This window comes from Anser brachyrhynchus, assembly GCF_964034855.1.
Source record: "Anser brachyrhynchus genome assembly, chromosome: 7".
Classification (NCBI taxonomy): Eukaryota; Metazoa; Chordata; class Aves; order Anseriformes; family Anatidae; genus Anser; species Anser brachyrhynchus.
Window position 1 is genome coordinate 3,364,341 of NC_137701.1, and position 19,487 is coordinate 3,383,827.

Below are 19,487 nucleotides of genomic sequence, written 5' to 3' on the forward strand. Positions count from 1 at the left end.
ACAGATTTTCATCAAGGTAGTTTCACACTGACTCTCTGAGGAGACATGTAGATTTATTGATGCTATTGCTGATAATAAGACTTTATTTTCACTGGGGTTTTGTTAATGGCAGGAAAAACAAACAGTTTTGAAAGACATTTGAAAGATTTTTCAAATTTTGGTTTCATTGGGGTTATCCTTGAGCAGCTCTAGAATGAGATTCATCATTCTGTTATCAGAAAATATACTTGAAGTTAGATATAAATTTAAATAATATGAACTGTAAAGTTATAAGCTCTGAGTTTTTGGTAGATTGAATAGATTAAAAAAAAAAACAACTTTCCGTTTGGTGTTAGTTCTAATTAAATTGTATTAGTACTTGTTTTCTAGTTTCATTGTAGATGGAGCTAGAAAAATTTGTTGCCAATGGCATAATTCATATTAGAAAATGTTGTGAAATTAGTTCTCAGAAACTTTGTGTGATCATTTAATTCATATTATGACATTTTGTTGTTTTTTTTAAACTTTGTTAAGAGATTCGCTTGCAAGATTTCATTTTTACAGAGTTAAATTTGAGGCTGATTTATTTGATTCGTAGTACTGCAACCTAACCTAAATTAGTTCTAAAGCTGAACATTACCTGTTTTTATATGTGGTTATAGTGTGCTTTTCTCCTATGCAGGTCATCGGGGATGCAGTTGAAGCTTATCCAAAAACTTCACGTATTCATTGGGTACGAGAGTGGCCTGGACAAACAGTTCTTTGTGTATCCCAAACTTTCTGGACAATGCAGGTAGAGATGTCTATTAGAAACGGCCAAAAGGTAAGAATATTTTAAATTTGGTCATAACCTCTTTGGATGAATGTAATAGTTAATCTTTTGAATAACTACTTTAAAGATATACCTGAACAGTGATTCTCGAAGATTTTGAAATTAATATTTCCTTTTGGATGTAGCCATTCTGAGACATGAGACATTCTATCCTTGAGCTGTCATTCCAAGTCTAGACAAAGCCTCTTGTGCTGTCTGTATTAAGCTTTTTCTGTACATGGACATACAGGGAAACTTGTCATAACTATAGCTTTTACTCAAATTCTGCAGTAGTGAGAATTCTACCCATCTGACTACAGCCCCAAAATCTTTTTTTCTGCGAGGGAAAAGGGCTTGTCTTTAGTGAGGGAGTGGAAAGGTATTTGCATCTCCTGACGATCTGTCAGAAATCTATGACAGGGAGAACTCCGTTTTACAACCTTCAATTCTTTCTCTTTATCATTCCTCTATTTTATACTAAAGCATAAGAAATGTGACAGACAATCAGTGACCACATGACAGGACAGAAATACTGCATTCTGCATGAATCTGCAGCTTTATCCTGGGTAAAATAAACAGCATCCTACCTTATTCTTGTTAACATCAAAGGTAATATACTCTGTGCACATGGCAACAAAAATCTTTTTTTCTAGCAGAAGCTCTTCAGTGTTTTCTGGGACAAGATGCCAATATCATTTAAAGTCACTCATTAAGATTAAATATTTATTCACATATGTATGCACATGCATACATATGCATGCTCCTTTCAAACATTTTTTAGTTAAATGTTTTGAACGGATAACTGCTGCAGATACATCAAAGATTCAAGTTTATTAAAACGAATAGAGTACTAAGATGGATAAAAACAAGAGTGTTTTGTAAATGCTGAGCGCATCTCAAACTCCATTTCCACAGAGTCTAAGCTTCTGCCTCCTTAAGTTAAATCACCGAGTGTTAGTTATCTGGATTAAAGTATATGTAGACAGTTTCTTACAAATAGTACTCTCTTCTATCAGTCCTGCTGCTCTTGTACTAGAGTAGCTAGATTCCTCTGGCATGCGTTTTCATAAAGGCATTGTGTGATCTGTCCTATTTCACCTCAGCATTTAATTTTTGGGTCCTGCAGAAGAGCAGTAACAAAATAGTGTTGGGACCTTTTCTGTAAAAATTCAGAACATTCAAGCTTACTGTGGACCTCCAGTGGATACAGCTTCCTAAAAGAGTCTGCCCTTGAGTGCATAAGACATATGGATTTCTAACTGTCAAACTCCAATGTGTTTTTCAGTGTCTTCCTTTTTATGTAAGTTCAGTAAGGCACTTCACAACTTCTAAGTATTATCATGGTACTTTCCTTAATTGGGTCTTTCCTGTTTAATAAATTATCTTGTTAACTTGTTTGAATTATAGATAGTGTTTTTTTCTAACTGTTGTAGAACATTGAGGTAGGGTTTTCTCCTTCATTTTCTTAACGTGAAATTTTTAATTTTTAATATTTTATTAAAAATATAAAAAATAATAAAATTTTATAATTTATACAATTTTATAATTTATAAATATAAAATATAATTTATAAATATTTAAAAATATAAATTTATAAAATTTATTTAAAAATCTATAATTTTTAAAAATATATATATATTCAGTTTCATTTTCTTAATGTGAAATTTATAAAAAGCGAAGGACTTATTCCTGCATTCCAGGAAGAAAAAAATGTATATTGTTTTGTTTTCAAATATGTATCATTGATGTATTACATATGATACTGTAAAAGTAGAAAACAAAGCCAAAAAAACACTGTTGAACTACACTAGTGAACGAAAGACATTGTACTATTATAATAGCATGAAGGAACATTTTAATATGGAGAAATAAGAGTAATATAAGAAAAAATAGTCATGCCTCAGACTAGACATGCAATCTCTTAACTTTATTTTTCTTCCCAGGCACTAGAGGATTTTCTGGAACAGAATAATAGACAGATTGAGGACATTGTCACCTTGGTGCGAGGAAAGCTGTCTAAGCAGAATCGAGTGACATTAGAAGCACTTGTTGTGCTTGATGTTCATGCTAGGGATGTTCTTGCATCTCTAGTAAGCAAGAAAGTTAAAGATGAGAGTGACTTTGAATGGTTAAGTCAGCTTAGATACTACTGGGAGGTAAGTGATACCTCTCAATCCTATTAGAAGGTAATTTCTGTTCACAGCTTTTCAATTTCTGTTTGCGTGCTGACACAGAGAATAGTTACACTAATATGAGAATTTCTGCTGATAAGAGTATACCTCTAACAGATAATTCTGTGGATTCCTAACTAAAATGGCCAATAGCCAAACACAAACAGTTTTTAATTAAAATTAGTTTTTCATCACTGCTGGGTCTCAGTGCATTTGCTGAGTCTGCAGGGGGGGATTACAGGCAAAAGTTGTTCACTCAAAGACTGTATTTTTTTTTTTTGATTCTGCAGAATAAAAAATGTTATATGGATGACAGTTAAACATTTAATCTGACTTATTGTCAATATTATTATATTTGTGTTACACTTCTTGGAAAAATAATGATGTTTATACTAGATACTGATTGAATACAAATATATTTGTATTCATCAGGACAAGATTTTCCATAATACAGAAGACATTGCACATGAAATTAAAATACACGTATATGTATTGCCATATCTGAGTCATCAGATTGAACATTACTACAGCTATTGGCCATGATTACTTCTGGTCACGTTTTAGAAAGCTGATTATCTTTCTAAGTAGCTAAACATGACAGTTTTACTCTGCAATATGGTTGGTACGATATTTTTTTTAGATAAAAATCAGTGGAAAAAATGGTCTTTTACATGTTGATACATTAGTATCTATTGAACGGTAATATTTTTGTTTAATTGGGTCACACTGAAGTTGTTTCAAGGCAATGAGTAGTCGGCCAGTTGTTTTTTTAATAACATTGTGCTTATATATGAGCTTGAGGAATAATGTTGAATTGTCGTGTGTTTTATTTCATTTTATTTTATTTTGTAATTGTTTATTTCATCTCTATAATCAATGTCTTGTTTCATAGGAAAGACATCTACAAACAAGGATGATCAATGCTGGACTGAGGTATGGATATGAATATCTAGGCAATACACCTAGGCTGGTTATTACTCCACTTACAGACAGATGCTACAGGTAAAACTACATGTTACTAAATGTGCTCTATTAGCAAGAATGTATTTAGTTGATATATTTTAATTAATCCTAGAATAGATAACTCCAGGATTGTGTTTTTGATATTCTAATAGGCATAAATAGAATGGTATATATTTCTTTTTGTTGATTAGAATTGGTCCTGTATGAATACTTTAATTTAAATTTGTGATAAAATAGATCTTTTGTAACACTATAACTGGTGATAAATTACAAGAGGATCAAATTTAATAAGTGAAAAATTTAGTAAATTTAGCAAGCTTCTATTTAGTAAGTTTAGTAAGTTCTATTTTGAACTTCCAGTAAACTTAATATGTCATTATATATTTGTAGAGTACAGCTGCCAAGAGCAAGCAAATTATACCATCAGAGGAAAATGCAGACATGAAACTAATTTTTAAAAGTTTCTGGTAAAAGTTGGAGCAGATAGAAAAATAGCATAAAATTGGTACATTTTTTTTCTATTATTTTATTTTCAGAACATTACTTGGTGCACTACACCTACATCTTGGAGGTGCCCCTGAAGGTCCTGCTGGAACTGGAAAAACAGAAACTACGAAAGATTTAGCAAAGGCTGTAGCTAAGCAGTGTGTGGTTTTCAATTGTTCTGATGGACTGGATTACCTTGCATTAGGAAAATTTTTTAAGGTTTGGATAAGTCGTGAGGGTTGTATGCTCAGTCTTATTAAATCCCTTTGTTTGCTTTGGCACTTGAAGTGCTCTTAAGACCTAAATGTATTTTTCTTCCACTTCCAGGCCCCTATTTAATGTTAGCATTGTGCAGGTAGCTCTTACTTTACATAAGAATCCCCCTGAAGTATCAAAATTTTGTTTTTTTCTTTTTTCCCTGTGCTTTAAAAAATGAAATATACCATAATGATTTCGTTTTATATAGGCAACATAGATGCTATTTAAATGAATACATTTTTAGTAAATGATTGCAAATTTAGGGGACTTGGGATTTAATTTAATCTTTAAACTGGTGAGAGCCATTATATTATATAAATCAAGCATATCCATTTTGATATCTTGAATGACCATCTGTGCCATTCCAAACTATCCTATTGTGGACTGGAATGATGCAAAAACAGAGAAAATATGCTTTCCTAATTGTCATTCTTCTCTTCTCTGTCAGAGGTGGCACTGAAACCATATAACGTGGCTTCAAAATTCAACATGACAGCAAATCACCCAAATAAATGAAATTAAACGTTTTTACTTAAAATGATGAAGGCAAAATTCTTCATCTTAAATGGGAATTTTAGAATAACCATTAACAAATTACAAGATGCTGTCTGTCTAAAGACTATCTGTACTACAGAAACAGTACATTTGGGGAGCATATTTCAAAAAAGATGTATAATTTAAGCAGAGCTGTAGGAAAAGAGAACTGCTCTTTAGTTACACTTTACAACATGTCGTGCTGTAATATGTTGTAAAAGGATTGTCATTTTTGTTTGTACTGTAAATTAAATCGTTGGTTTTAGCCCTGCAGAATTCCTTATGTTGCCTGTTGTCACTTTAAACCCTGTCAAGCATAGACAGAAAAGAAGAGAAAGAGTAGTTTTTTGTAGTCTTGTTTAGAGGTGAAATCTTCCCCCTTGTTCAGCTGCAAAATACTGACTCTAAAGGTAAAACGTTGTAATTGTATGTATTTGATAGGCGCTTTGAATATGACAGACGAATTAGAATTTTGGTTTACTTTATACAAGATTTTTTGTCTTTTTTTTGGTTTACTTTATACAAGATTTTTTGTCTTTTTTTGGGGGGAGGGGGAGCAAACTTTTTAAATATCATTCTTTTTGGAGCAATTGCTATTGGGAGTGAGTCTGAGAACTAAGTGCTCTGGATTATAGATATGAGTTCTTCCTTTGCAAGTTAAAACTTTTTCTCGTTACAGAATCACTTTGATCAGTGTTGGTATGCCCAGAATAGGTGGTCATCAATAAATTAATCTTATGTCTGTCTGTTCTAGGGCTTGTTGTCTTGTGGAGCATGGGCTTGCTTTGACGAATTCAACAGGATTGATTTGGAAGTACTCTCAGTTGTTGCTCAGCAGATTTTTACTATCCAAAGAGGTAAACTGTTATATTAACCATAACTTTCTCTTACATATAAAAAGGAATAAAGATGCAACAAAAAGTTTCCAACAGTGACATTATTTTTTATTTCTCCATAGGCATTAATTCAGGGTCTGATTTATTAGTATTTGAAGGAACAGAACTGAAACTGAACCCTACGTGTGCTGTCTTCATTACCATGAATCCTGGCTATGCTGGGCGTTCAGAGCTTCCTGACAATCTTAAGGTATTTCTAGCACTTGTCATTTTATTGCTTTTAATAGTTAATACAGAAAGTGAAAAAATATTTTTTTGGTTAAATACAGAAATTATAAAGAATTTTTTTAAAATCAGTTACCTTCAGTTCATCTAAGCAGTTTTTTACTATACTAAAGTAAAAATCATCTTCTCTCAGAAGAAGAAATTGTAAAGAAAAATTAAACTGAAAAATAGAAATACAATGAATTTAAAAATGTCGGGAAATGGTTGGATTATTCTACATCTATCAGTCTTTCAGGATAGAAAGAAAAAATAAAAAAAAGCCTTGTGTTTCTTGACCCAAGCACCTAAAAGTTCAAAAATGAACAGTTTATAATGTACAAACAGTAAATAATATCTTAATATTGAATAAAAAATTGAGGTTTTATTTTTTTTTATTTCTGACAGATGATTTAGTTTGATCTGACAGGACTTGTGGTATTTGTAATGTAAGAGATTTCTGTCCTATTTGTGATTGCTAAAAGAGTGCTATGTTGTGTTTTTGTTTTTTTTTTTTACCCCTTAAATATAGTTGTCATATATCTACAGAAAGAAACAAAAATCTGAGCAAATATATTGATCAATTAATAAAGATGAAGATAATGTACAACCTTCGTAAACATCTCTCAGAACTGTCTGGGAACTTTACTCATTAACACATACTGTGAATACAGGATTCAAAATCATTGCTTGTGTAGATGAAAAAGAAGAAATTGCAAAAACTTGTTGGTAGAATATGAAAAGCAGTGGAAACTTTGAAAATATTCTGATGCTTGTTTGATTAAGCTACTGTAAAATTGAATCACAGGCTGCAGTAAACAATGCTAGTACATGAAGTCTGACAGCAGCAACTCGTTTATGGCAGTTGTATTTCATTTCCCTATTCCTTCTAAAGCTTGTGGCATTTTGTGTGTTGTTTTTTTTTTGTTAATCTTGAATGAAGAAAGCATGAAGACAAACATGAATTGTCACAATGGAAACTAAAGTATTTCTAGGTGGTTATGGAAAAACATTGAATATATTGTAGTTCAGTTATAATGATTTAAATTAATTTAAATTGGCTACCACCGAATTAATGAAATAATGAAAAGATTTAGTGTTTTATGTAATTGTAGAAAAAGTTATATATAATAATGTGTAACTTTTTCTTATGTGATTTTTCATTTATATATTTGATAGGCTCTCTTTAGAACAGTAGCTATGATGGTTCCTGATTATGCCATGATTGCAGAGATAGTTCTGTATTCTTGTGGTTTTGTTACTGCTCGACCTCTATCAGTAAAAATTGTTGCTACGTACCGTCTGTGTTCAGAGCAGTTGTCTTCTCAGCACCATTATGATTATGGAATGAGAGCTGTGAAGTCAGTACTCACTGCTGCTGGTAACCTGAAGGTAAATGATTTCTCGAATTTTCTTTGTAACCCAGTAACTTAGTCAGTAGTGTGGCTCCTTCATAACAGAAGGTATGCTATTCTATGTAAAGGAAAGTAGATGTTGAGCATTTCATCTCGTGATATGTATGAAAACAAAAAGGCTATGTTTCCACAAGCTGAGGAAAGTCAAGAAGAGAGAAAGTTAATGGACCATTCACACAACCACTTGTCTCAGAATGGCAGGCCTATGGTGCTGATTATCTTTCAAAAATTCTAGATAAATGGAAATTCAGAGAGTTGTATTTGGCTTGTTGGCCACTGCTTTCCTCTGCTTTTCATAACAAGCTCAGATTCCTTTCCCATTGCATGTGAACTCCTTCCAATAAGTCTCTGCCAAATGTGACTTCAATCTCTCTAGTCTTTAAGAAAAACTGTTTAGAATGAAGTGTATTGTCTTAAAGTGCATTATTAACGAATGAAAAGATCATAGAATCATAGAATATCCCAAGTTGGAAGGGACCCATAAGGGTCATCAAGTCCAACTCCTGGCACCGCACAGGTCTGCCCAAAAGTTTAGACCATGTGACTAAGTGCACAGTCCAATCTCTTCTTAAATTCAGACAGGCTTGGCGCAGTGACTACTTCACTGGGGAGCCTGTTCCAGTGTGCAGCTACCCTCTCGGTGAAGAACCTCTTCCAGATGTCCAGCCTAAACTTCCCCTGCCTCAGCTTAACACCGTTCCCGTGGGTCCTATCGCTGGCGATAATGGAGAATAGGTCACCTGCCTCTCCACTCCCCCTTGCGAGGAAGTTGTAGACCGCGATGAGGTCCCCCCTCAGCCTCTTCTGCAGGCTGAACAGGCCCAGTGACCTCAGTTGCTCCTCATACGTCTTCCCCTCTAGGCCCTTCACCATCTTCGTCACCCTCCTCTGGACACTCTCCAACAGTTTAATGTCCTCTTTGTACTGTGGTGCCCAGAACTGCACACAGTACTCGAGGTGAGGCCGCACCAGCGTGGAGTAGAGCGGGACAATCACTTCCCTCGACCGACTAGCGATGCTGTGCTTGATGCATCCCAGGATATGGTTGGCCCTCCTGGCTGCGAGGGCACACTGCTGGCTCATGTTCAACTTGCTGTCAACCACAACCCCCAGATCCCTCTCTGCGGGGCTGCTCTCCAGTGTCTCGTCGCCCAGTCTGTACCGATAGCCAGGGTTGCCCCGTCCCAGATGCAGGACCCGGCACTTGCTTTTGTTAAACTTCATGTGGTTGGTGATCGCCCAGCTCTCCAATCTGTCTAGATGTCTCTGCAAGGCCTTTCCACCCTCATCCGAGTCCACAACTCCGCCAAGTTTGGTGTCGTTGGCAAATTTGCTCAAAACACCTTCTAGTCCTACATCCAAATCATTTGTAAAAACATTGAAGAGGACTGGCCCTAAAATGGAGCCTTGAGGGACCCCACTGGTGACCAAAGATTTTGCTAATATATTGTCTTTTCATTTATTCAATTATTTTTATTTAGGTAGACTAATATAAATTATAACTCTTTTCTTTTCCATTTTTTTTAAACTATAATCATCCTATTGCCAACCTGGCTCCCCAAAATAAACAAATGAAACCAAACAAAAAAGTAAACAAGCTGTGTATCATGGCAAAAACATGCACATATATTTCTAGGAAACATATCTCTATGCAAACTTTTAGTTTTTCCTCTTTGAAGGCTGAAGGTTTACCTCAAAGCAGGAAAAATTGTCCTATTTAGGAAGAAAAAGGAATATACTTTATAAAGCAAGAAATCAATTGCTTAGAAAAAAAAAAAAAAAAGAATATTAAATTTATAACAATAGCCATAACTGGGCATAAAATAAAGTGAAATTGTCCTGACTATAGAAAGCCCCTGTAAACACTTTGATATCAAAGTATAAACATACATCCAGAACATGTGCTAGTGTCAGTGGACCTGAACCTGCCAAAATAATTACATAGATGCACAACAAGAACAGTTCTGTAAAACTTACAAGTTTAACATCTGTTTTCTAAACATATAAAAATAACTAACATTATTTTATATCTTTTTTAGCTGAAATATCCATTGGAGGATGAAGAAATTTTGCTACTTAGATCCATTACAGATGTCAACCTGCCTAAATTCTTGTCTCATGATTTACCACTTTTTGAGGTAGAAAAGATAAAGATTAGCTGCAATTATATTTTCAGTATATAATACTTATTTTGTGTAATTTTATAATTAAATAAAATTGGATCATTTTGATAATAAAACATCCACGAGGGCCCAAAAGCAATACAGAAGTTCTTTACTATAGGAATTTTATGAAAAAATTAGAAACCCGAAGTACAGAAAAGGTAACTGGCTTGCCCAAAGTTATACAGAAAAAGTAGTGAGTTAGAAACTGAACATAGGTCTCTGGACACTGTTAGTCTGATCTAGTTAAAGTTCTACCTAAATTACACACTTTTTCCTGAAATTGAGTCATGAGCATATTTTCACAAATTTTTAAATAGTGAAGATAAGCTTAGAGAATTTGTCTGTGAAAATTGAAGCATCTTCACTAGTTGTTTCTTTGAATTTCAGTCTTTAAAAATAAGAATAGCAACGTTAATAATTTAGTATACAGAAATTAAGTATATTTATGAGTAATACTATACATTTTTCACTTTCATATGTTTTTTCAATATGTTTTTATAACATTGATCCTGCTCTGTTGTGAAGGAGACCATTCTATCCAGCAGTAAAACTTACACCAATACTAACTGGTTTCTTTTAATATGATATTCTTTCATATTGCCATAGTTATGTCATCCACATTGTAAGAAGGAAAACATTAATAGATTTTTTTTTTTTTACTCTCATTATCTCAATTATAAAATCTATTAGGCACAGAAAGACCATAAACTAGCACAAGTGCATAACTCTTTAATTTTTAACAGACAGTGTGAAAAAAAATGCAGGAGATAAATGAATGAGTAATAGAAGTTTTATACCAAATGTGTTTCAGACAAAAAAATCTGGTCACCTTGAACACAGCTTCATGGTTATTTCTGTTTGGGAAATATTATTTTAATTGGAAAAGCCCTGTTTTTGTCATTGTTGATTGGAAAATGTGCCCCTGGTAGCACAGAATGCTAGGCATGTATTTTAATATACTTTAATAATAGATATGCTTTAATGTCAGGATGTTTTATGGTCATTAACATTTTAACACTGGAAGCTAACAGTGCTAAATGAAAACCAAAGTATGTGTTAGAAGGAAACTAAAATACCCAGTAACATGAAAAATGTCAAAATAATATGATTCTAAGTTCACCAGTAATTATTGTCATCATCATTTCTAAATAATGTTTTATTTTGAAAGTTCTTTAAGTAATCTTTACTTTCAGAGTTGATACTTCAGGTCTGTCTTAATAAAATGATATCAAAGAGATTCTTTTACATAATTTGTTCTACAACTTTTTTTTAATCTCTCTTGTTTTGTTGTAAAAAATGCAGAAACTTTGGTTTTTAATTTAGATTTCTGTGAATTATTTTTCAGTTATTGAGAGAGAAAGGTAAAAGCTTGTTCAACTTTCTAAGTACTACAAGCTTTATAAACTAGTTTGATAGAAGCTAGTATAGAAAGATAGTATTTATCAGGAAAGAGCATGCTTAGGTAGTTCTCTTCTGTGTACACAGGTAAACATGGAAACTGTACATGAAATAAATATCGTTAATAAGTTATGAAATCAATTTTAGATCAGACAAGGGTGATATGAAATTCATGATTATTTTAATCAAAATAGATATTAGTCTGCCTAGTGTTAAAGGACAAAGGATTGATTGCATAAGTTTCAAACCAAATGACTGTGAAAATAAGTGTACTTTCCAATTAATTGTTTGGATAGGGTATTACCTCTGATTTGTTTCCTGGTGTGAAGCTACCAAAACCAGACTACAATGACCTATTGGAAGCCATCAAAACAAACTGTGCTGCTATGAATTTGCAAATGACTGATCTATTTACTATGAAGATCTTGCAGATATATGAGATGATGATTGTGCGTCATGGCTTTATGATAGTTGGAGAACCTTTTGGTGGAAAAACTTGTGCATACCGAGTTCTGGCAGGAGCACTGGGAGACATATGTGAGAAGGTATCTAAACATATTTTATAAATATTTTTGGTGAAAACTATTTTCAAACAAATTTTAAAAAATATTTTAGTATTTATACTGAATATGAAATTTACTCTAGGAAACTCTAGAGCAGTATAAGCAAAAACTGAAAACAGATTGAGAAGCTTTTCTTTCAAACTTTAGACATATTAGACAAGATGAACCAATTTTAGAGATACGTATTTCATATGATTCTACATACGGAATTTTCTCTGAATTCTTTAATCACATTGGACAAGGAATGAATTAGCTACTTTAAATTTTAGGATAAACTTTTCCTTGTGACAGCTTTGTACCAGCTTTCCAACTTATTCATGAGAGATATTAAACTCTATTTCAAAAGAGATTATTCTGTTTAGAACTACACCAAACAAATTGATCAATTTACACAAAGTTTTGAAGTTTTTCTGATAAAAATATAATAAAACCATGTAAATGTGGAAACTAAATAATCCCAATTTATACCAGAGTGCAGTATACCTGAGATTGAAACAGAGAGAAGAGGGAACAAGTGTCTGATCCTCCTTTTGATAAAATTAACACCTTTTCTTCCTTCTCTTTGCTACAAACATTCTGATTGTTTAAACTGGTCATACAGTCAGGGTGTGTTTGAGCCTTAGGCTATGTAGTTACATATTTTCTCGATTTTTACTCTCATGTCCCTTCCCAACAAGATACACTTCACAGCCACTACTAGCACTAGCATTATAAGGAAAAGAAATTTTCTACAAAGTACATTGGTGGAGTCTAACAGGAGTATTTCTTTTTCATTAAATTATTTAGTTCTTTTATTTGCTTCTAGGCATTTTAATAATTTCAGTTTTTCATTGCGTTTTGCATATCCTGGAAAATGCCACGTTATGCTATCAGAAAACAGCGCAAAGTGAATGTCAAAATTTAATGAAAATCCTTCTTTTTCTGCCATGCCGAGCAGTCTTGCCATCAGTGTGAAGGATAGTTACAAACATGCAAAAAACTACAGTAGGCCTCTGTATCCATTATGTCTTGTATTTACAAATACTGTGTATTGGGCTTGGTATTTGGCCATGCAGCCAACGCCAGGGTCATAGATAGTAAGAGTGAATCAAGAAAACTCTGAAGTGCAAGCCTTTCAAAAGTAATGACAATCATTAAAAGCGTAGCTTTATTTGGAAGAAAGATTTCCTCTTCAGCTAATTATTCTCATTATGTTTCAAATGACCAATCACTTCTGTAAAGAATAACATAAGTGGGATCAAGTGTCACAGTTAATTCCAGAACCAATACATGAGAAATTGAAACTCCTGGTTTCTCACAGAAAGTTAGGAATCTGAACATAATAATAATAAAGACACTTGAAAAAATAAATAAATCCCTTTTTTTAAGTAAATCCATTTTTATAAATAAATCCATTTTATTTTTTATCAAGCTGTTGTTCAGTACTAAAATTATACTTCCAATTACGTGTGATGAAGTTGGGATAATTGTCTTTATACATTTGTAAACCATCTTTCAAATGTAATATTTATGATGTCTTTCCCTCTCTAACCTGCTGGAAGTTTTATGAAGATTTAATACCTGTAAAATTCAAAATCAAAAGTATGGCATAATAAATGGCATGTTTTGTATTAACAGATTTTATTACTTTTGTGTCTTTTTTATGTCCTTAGGGGCTGATGGAAGAAAACAAAGTTCAGATCACTGTTTTAAATCCCAAATCCATAACAATGGGTCAGCTATATGGACAATTTGATGCAGTTTCACATGAATGGTCAGATGGCATCCTAGCAGTGAGCTTCAGAGCATTTGCTTCTTCCCCAGTAAGTACTAACAGCATTAGAGCTTTGTGAGAAATGACCTTTCAATGCATATGTTTACTCTTAGTAGTGTTTGCAGAACTGCACAACTGCTTTGTGTTTTGCTGTAAGAAATGTATGACTATTTGCTTATATTCTAAAATACCAAACATGACATTTAGGTTTCTATCAACATATCTCTTAAGTTAGTCCTATTGACTTTCATGGTGAGCATGGAGTTGTATTGTATGCACTGGTAAGTTGTATTTGTTTTGTCATAAGTCAAAGTATTTGAATATGTTGCAGTTTAACTGAAGCAAAGTACTGCTTTGCAAGTGTAACTGTAAGAATCTAGTAAAAATATTAACCTTCTGTAATTAACTACAGTATATGCTTCAAAGAAATAAAATTAAATTGTGAATATAGATTGTAATTTCAGAATCTACTTGTCAATACAAATCTGTACTCAGAATATTTTCATTTTTTGTGTGTGTGTGTAAAACAATTTTAGTTCTAAAATAGTTCTTTTACAGTATACGTAATTAAGTAAAATACAAATATCTGATTTCCCTTTTCCCTTTACCCTTTCCTTCCATTCTCTCTTTTCAAACCAGACCCCAGATAGGAAATGGCTGATTTTTGATGGACCAGTGGATGCAGTATGGATTGAGAATATGAATACTGTGCTCGATGATAATAAAAAGTTGTGCCTTATGAGTGGAGAGATCATCCAAATGTCACAGCAGATGAGCCTTATTTTTGAACCAATGGATTTAGAAGTTGCTTCTCCTGCTACTGTAAGTTACCTGTATTTGAATTACACATTACAATTATCTTTCATTATCGAGGTATACAGTGAAGATTTTCTTTTCTAATTTTTCAAAAATACTTAACTGAGAAGAATAATTTTAAGTTTGTATTTATTTGATATATGTTTCAAATAAAGGACACTGTGGGTTGGTTTTCTTTAAAATTTTCATAATCTCACAATATGTTGTGAGAAATTTTGTGTTCCTCTGAAGAGCCTGTAACTGTTTGGAGTCTGGCCTTTGTAAGTGCCTGACAAGAAAAATAAAATAATTCATGGAGAAATCTTTAATCTCATGGACAAACTCCAATAAAACCAACAGTTACTACATTTATGGTACCTACCTATCTCTACTACACCTATTTTTTCCTTTTTATGAAATGCAAACATTTCTTCCTGAATGTATCAGTTCAGATAATAATATAAACAGAACAGAATATCTGCATAGACATACAGGAAAGGAATTTTTACTTGAAACTGTTATAAAACTTAAAAATTAAAATTAAATGTTGGACTACTAGTCAGTTTATTATCTTTTATGACCTTAATGTTGGGAACTCATACTATTTAAGAGGAAAATCTCTTTGACATTAGGTCTGTTGGCTCAAGGATAAAGATAAGTTTGATCTTGATCATCTGTCTCAGGGCTTACAGAACCACACTGTACACTTCATACCAACTTCTAATAATCCCAGAAACTGTATATTTAAACATTGAATGATATTTTAATTTCTTTTAGATAAGAAAAAACTTTGGAGATCGCATAAGATAACATGCACCCATTTCTTTATTTTTAGGTTTCAAGGTGTGGTATGGTCTACATGGAACCCCATATGTTAGGCTGGAGACCATTAATGATGTCATGGCTAAATACAGTACCTTCAGGAATCAGCTCCACTCATAAAGAATTTATAGTAGGCCTGTTTGACAGAATGGCTCCACTCTGTCTTGAGTTTATTAGGAAACACACAAAGGTAGAGCTTTTCTGAGAATCTATCAGTGTATGAATTACGTTCAATTCCAAGTGCCAAAGGAATAATTCATTTTAATGGGGCCATGTTAATTTTTATTTATATATATATATATATATTTAAACTACTGTTTAAGAAGCAGGTTTGTGAACAAGATGTTTGTATGATTAACTTGGTTCTGAATGTATCTTAGGCACACATACCTACAGATTTTTTGTTATCTCCACAGTGAGTAAAAAAAATTTAAAAATACTACTACTAATAAAAAAGCATCCAGTGGTCTCTTTTCAGTGAGTAAAACACACTTGCAGTCAAGAGTATTTCTTCTTTCTTTTCAGGAACTGTCTCCTACTTCAGATACAAACTTAATTCGATCACTAATGAATCTGATGGACTGCATGATGGATGAATTTACTGATGAAACCAAAGTTAAAGCTATGAATGACCATGACGTTTTTTCTTGGCTTGAGGTAGGCAGTATGATTAACAGACAAAATAGAGAACTGCAAATCAGGCTTTAGTGGAATTGACTTCACAAGCAATAATAATTATATTCTGTCATTATAATACATATTTTGTAATGTCCACTGAGGAAAATATTATTACTTATATAATACCTACTTTACAATAGATGCATAGCTGAGTCTTCCATCTTTGATGTCTTCATAAAAATTAATGAATTTTATAAAATCACCCAAAGAAAATTGCATGATTCTCCAGTTTTTGGTATCTGTTTATTACTAGGATAGTAGGAATAGGATAATCTTTGCTATCTAAGGATTGCAATTCAAGAAGAGCCCTGCTAATAAACGTATGAATCAATGTATGGGGTAGGCCTTTGAATAAGAGAAAGATAAGCTGGTTTTTTTTTTTTGAATAAAGGCCAGTCTATGCTTGAATTCTCTCAAAATAAAGGCTCTGCACTGAGCATGTCAGGCATTTTGCTGCACATCAAAGGTGATCAGATTCTGATAGTCAACATAAACAGTGTTCTGTTTTACCAGAAGCATGGTCCCATGCTTTATACATAAAATCAAGTTGGTATGGTATGATTCTATAGTAATTTGTGATAAAGATTTCTTTGATTCAATGCAGAAGAACTTTGTAATATACAGGTACCAAATTCATGTTTCTTATTTTTATTCCAACTCTAGGGTATTTTTTTATTTTCACTTATATGGTCTGTAGGAGCTAGCTGTAAGGAGGATGATCGACTGAAATTTGACAAAGTTGTGCGAGAAATGCTTAATGGACCAATTAGTGAAGAGACAAGAGAACAATATAAATTGTTGAGTAGTATTGATCGACATGCTTCAAAGGCTTTCACTGTTCAATTTCCAACAGAAGGAACAATTTATGATTATCGGTTTGTCAAAAAGGTGAGGATTATAAAATAAGATGTTGCCCCTCATTTTCAAGTGCTCTTTTATGAATACTACAAGTTGTGTATTGTAATTTTTTATTTTATTTTATTTTTTCCTTCTGCCTGCTTCATTTGTCACTGAATTAGGCAGGATATCCTTCCTTACAAGCCAGTGTAAGGTCCAGTGTTCTGGCTGGGACTTACAGCACCAAGGCTTGTTTTTGCAACTACCAGAACAACTACCTGTTGTAGCAGAAGAATTTGGCAGAAAATCTGCTTCTGTGCTGCTTCTCCTCTGCCTCTTTCCCTTGGGCTTAAGATGGGAATCTATGATTCAACTATTCCAGTGGAGAAAATGCACATATGCTATCTGGTATGCTCCAAAACCTCCAAAACAAACTAAATGTACCCTTCTTGAGTTTGTCGTTCCTGTAAATTCCCATTGCTGTACAATGAGAATTAGTTTTGTCTAGATTTCTGCTTGTGCATGATTCCTGCATATTGGCAAGGAAAGTGGCTGAGATTTCAATCAGCTGTGAAGGTTTCATGTCTTCTGATAATAATCCCTAAAGACATGTTCTTTCTTAGTTGAGGAGAGAAAATAGAGAGTGATCTCTAGGAATTTCATGACTTTTATCCCAAGATTTTGGGGGATAGGAAGGAGCATACAGGTTTTTTTAGAACTGTTTACAATGATATTATTCATATAAGGAGTTATATGAATTTTCTGCTGGAGAGTTTTGACATCTTTTAAAGACTCTTCTAGTAGTGTGATCTAAAGGAGAAAACTTTGCTGTGGAGCTTTGGCACTAAAACTGATTTCTCCTCAAATTCCATAATTTGGAGATATTTATAATGAATAAAGATTCTGTGAAAAAGATGAATATGCTTTTTTACATATTTATTTTATTTACATATTTATGTATCGTATTATATGTAATACTTGTATAGGTATAAAAGGAGAGATAAAATCTTTGACTTTCAGTAATACAGTAATTGCATGATTGAGGTACAGGCACTACGTTTCTGTTTAAATAGTCTGAATTGACAGCCCTACATTGCATCAAGTTAAATAAACATATTTAAGTTGATAGTGTTGAAAAAAAACCTATGAAATTATTTTTAATCCTTTCTAATATCATCTGATAAACCCATCCGTTAATTCATAGAACTTTGATTTTCCTATTTGCATTGATTCTATGCTGTTTTTTCATATTTATTATAAATATTTAACTTTCATAAAAATTAAAATAGGGAACAGGAATTTGGGAACCCTGGGTGGAAACACTCAAATCAGCTCCTCCTATACCTCAAGATGTGATGTTTAATGAAATAATTGTACCAACTCTGGATACAGTTCGATATATGGCATTGATGGAATTGTTGACAGTGCATCAAAAACCTTCTATATTTGTGGGGCCAACAGGAACTGGAAAAAGTACCTATATTACTGTAAGTACTTTTAATACTGACTTTAGAGATTGTTGAATGGGGTTAGATGAGGAGTAATTTGATGGCATTGTTTATAAAAGGAAAATAAGACATGATTTTTTGGATATTATGAAATTATGAGAAAGGAAAAAAGCAAAAGCTATGTAGCAAAAGGCAGAATATTTTTTCTTTTTATCTTTTTTTTGTTCTTCACGCGCTTAGACTAAATTCTTAAGCAGCACCTAAATATCTGCTAGAAGAAGCTGCTAATAACTCTTCAGTTTAATTCCTGTATTGGTTTACTTTGCATTGTTATTTTATGCCACATATACTTGGGATGGTCCACACAGACACTGATGTACAAAAGACTACTAAGGCATCCAGTCAGGATTGCTCAAAACAACAACAAAAGAAATGCTTAGGTACTAAACTTGGAAGCAGCAAAAAATGTGTGCTGATATTGTTGAAAAGTTTAGGGGTTAATAACTTTTTTATTCAGATTCTACTATGGTAATTCCGTGCAATGAAAATAGACAAGAACAAGAATCTTGTAATTGAAACAAATATGAAGGCAAAAAAATAAAAGCAATTATTTATAGAATTATTTATAGAAACAAAGAATTATTTATAGAAACAGACTACAGTGAGAGGGGGAATTGGCTAGTCAGGATCTTCCCAGGCAGTTTTCTTCAGATAATCAGTTGGCTGTATGTGGTCATTACAATGAAAAACAGCTGCACATTTCAAGAGAAAGAAAATTTTAATCAAAACAATTGTGTGTCCTGTTTTATAATATGCCAAATATTCTTTACCCATGTTGTCCTGGTCCTTGAGAGAAAATGAAAAAGGTACATAAATAATAGTTATAATCTATTTTGACTGTAGCTGTTTCTATTTCTGAAACAAGATCTTTATGGCAGAATGCTAATACTTGTTCTAGTTTCAGGATTTTTAAGCTTGGTAATCTGACTGTAAAAAGGAGAAAAAAGTTTTTTTTTTTTTTTTTTTTTCCAAAATATAGTTAATTGTGTCATTGCTATTCATTTTCTGAGAGGTAGCAATGTCATCAACTGTTTAATATTTAAAGAAGTTATGTTATACCAGTGGCATCTGAAGTCAAACATCTTACCTGGATAGTAATATTGTATTGCATATTCTTTGTATATGAAACACAATACATTTAAAAGTCTATTATGGTATTAAAACAGAGAATTCAGAAGCCATTGTATTCTACCTTACACAATAATTTGATATTTCTTTTGTGTTCATTATGAGAAACCCTTGAATTACATGATC

The 19,487-nt window shown here is 32.8% G+C and overlaps 1 protein-coding gene across 20 annotated transcripts in view; it reads left to right on the forward strand.

The window, feature by feature from the left end:
* DNAH7 (dynein axonemal heavy chain 7) overlaps positions 1–19,487 on the forward strand; it is a 118,570-nt gene that overhangs the window by 32,127 nt on the left and 66,956 nt on the right. For 18 of the 20 annotated variants that reach the window (XR_013953647.1, XM_080599851.1, XM_080599864.1 and 15 more), the window contains 15 exons: positions 662–802; positions 2,734–2,946; positions 3,854–3,963; positions 4,461–4,629; positions 5,957–6,059; positions 6,161–6,288; positions 7,479–7,691; positions 9,754–9,852; positions 11,574–11,822; positions 13,493–13,642; positions 14,233–14,415; positions 15,224–15,400; positions 15,736–15,867; positions 16,552–16,776; positions 18,015–18,212. Coding sequence is in view for 19 of the 20 variants with exons in the window: in XM_080599851.1 (XP_080455977.1) it covers positions 662–802; positions 2,734–2,946; positions 3,854–3,963; positions 4,461–4,629; positions 5,957–6,059; positions 6,161–6,288; positions 7,479–7,691; positions 9,754–9,852; positions 11,574–11,822; positions 13,493–13,642; positions 14,233–14,415; positions 15,224–15,400; positions 15,736–15,867; positions 16,552–16,776; positions 18,015–18,212 (2,490 nt within the window). In the remaining variant the exon portion in view is untranslated. The remainder of the gene's footprint in view (positions 1–661; positions 803–2,733; positions 2,947–3,853; positions 3,964–4,460; positions 4,630–5,956; positions 6,060–6,160; positions 6,289–7,478; positions 7,692–9,753; positions 9,853–11,573; positions 11,823–13,492; positions 13,643–14,232; positions 14,416–15,223; positions 15,401–15,735; positions 15,868–16,551; positions 16,777–18,014; positions 18,213–19,487) is intronic. The other 2 variants (XM_080599865.1, XM_080599856.1) reach the window with 2 other exon arrangements.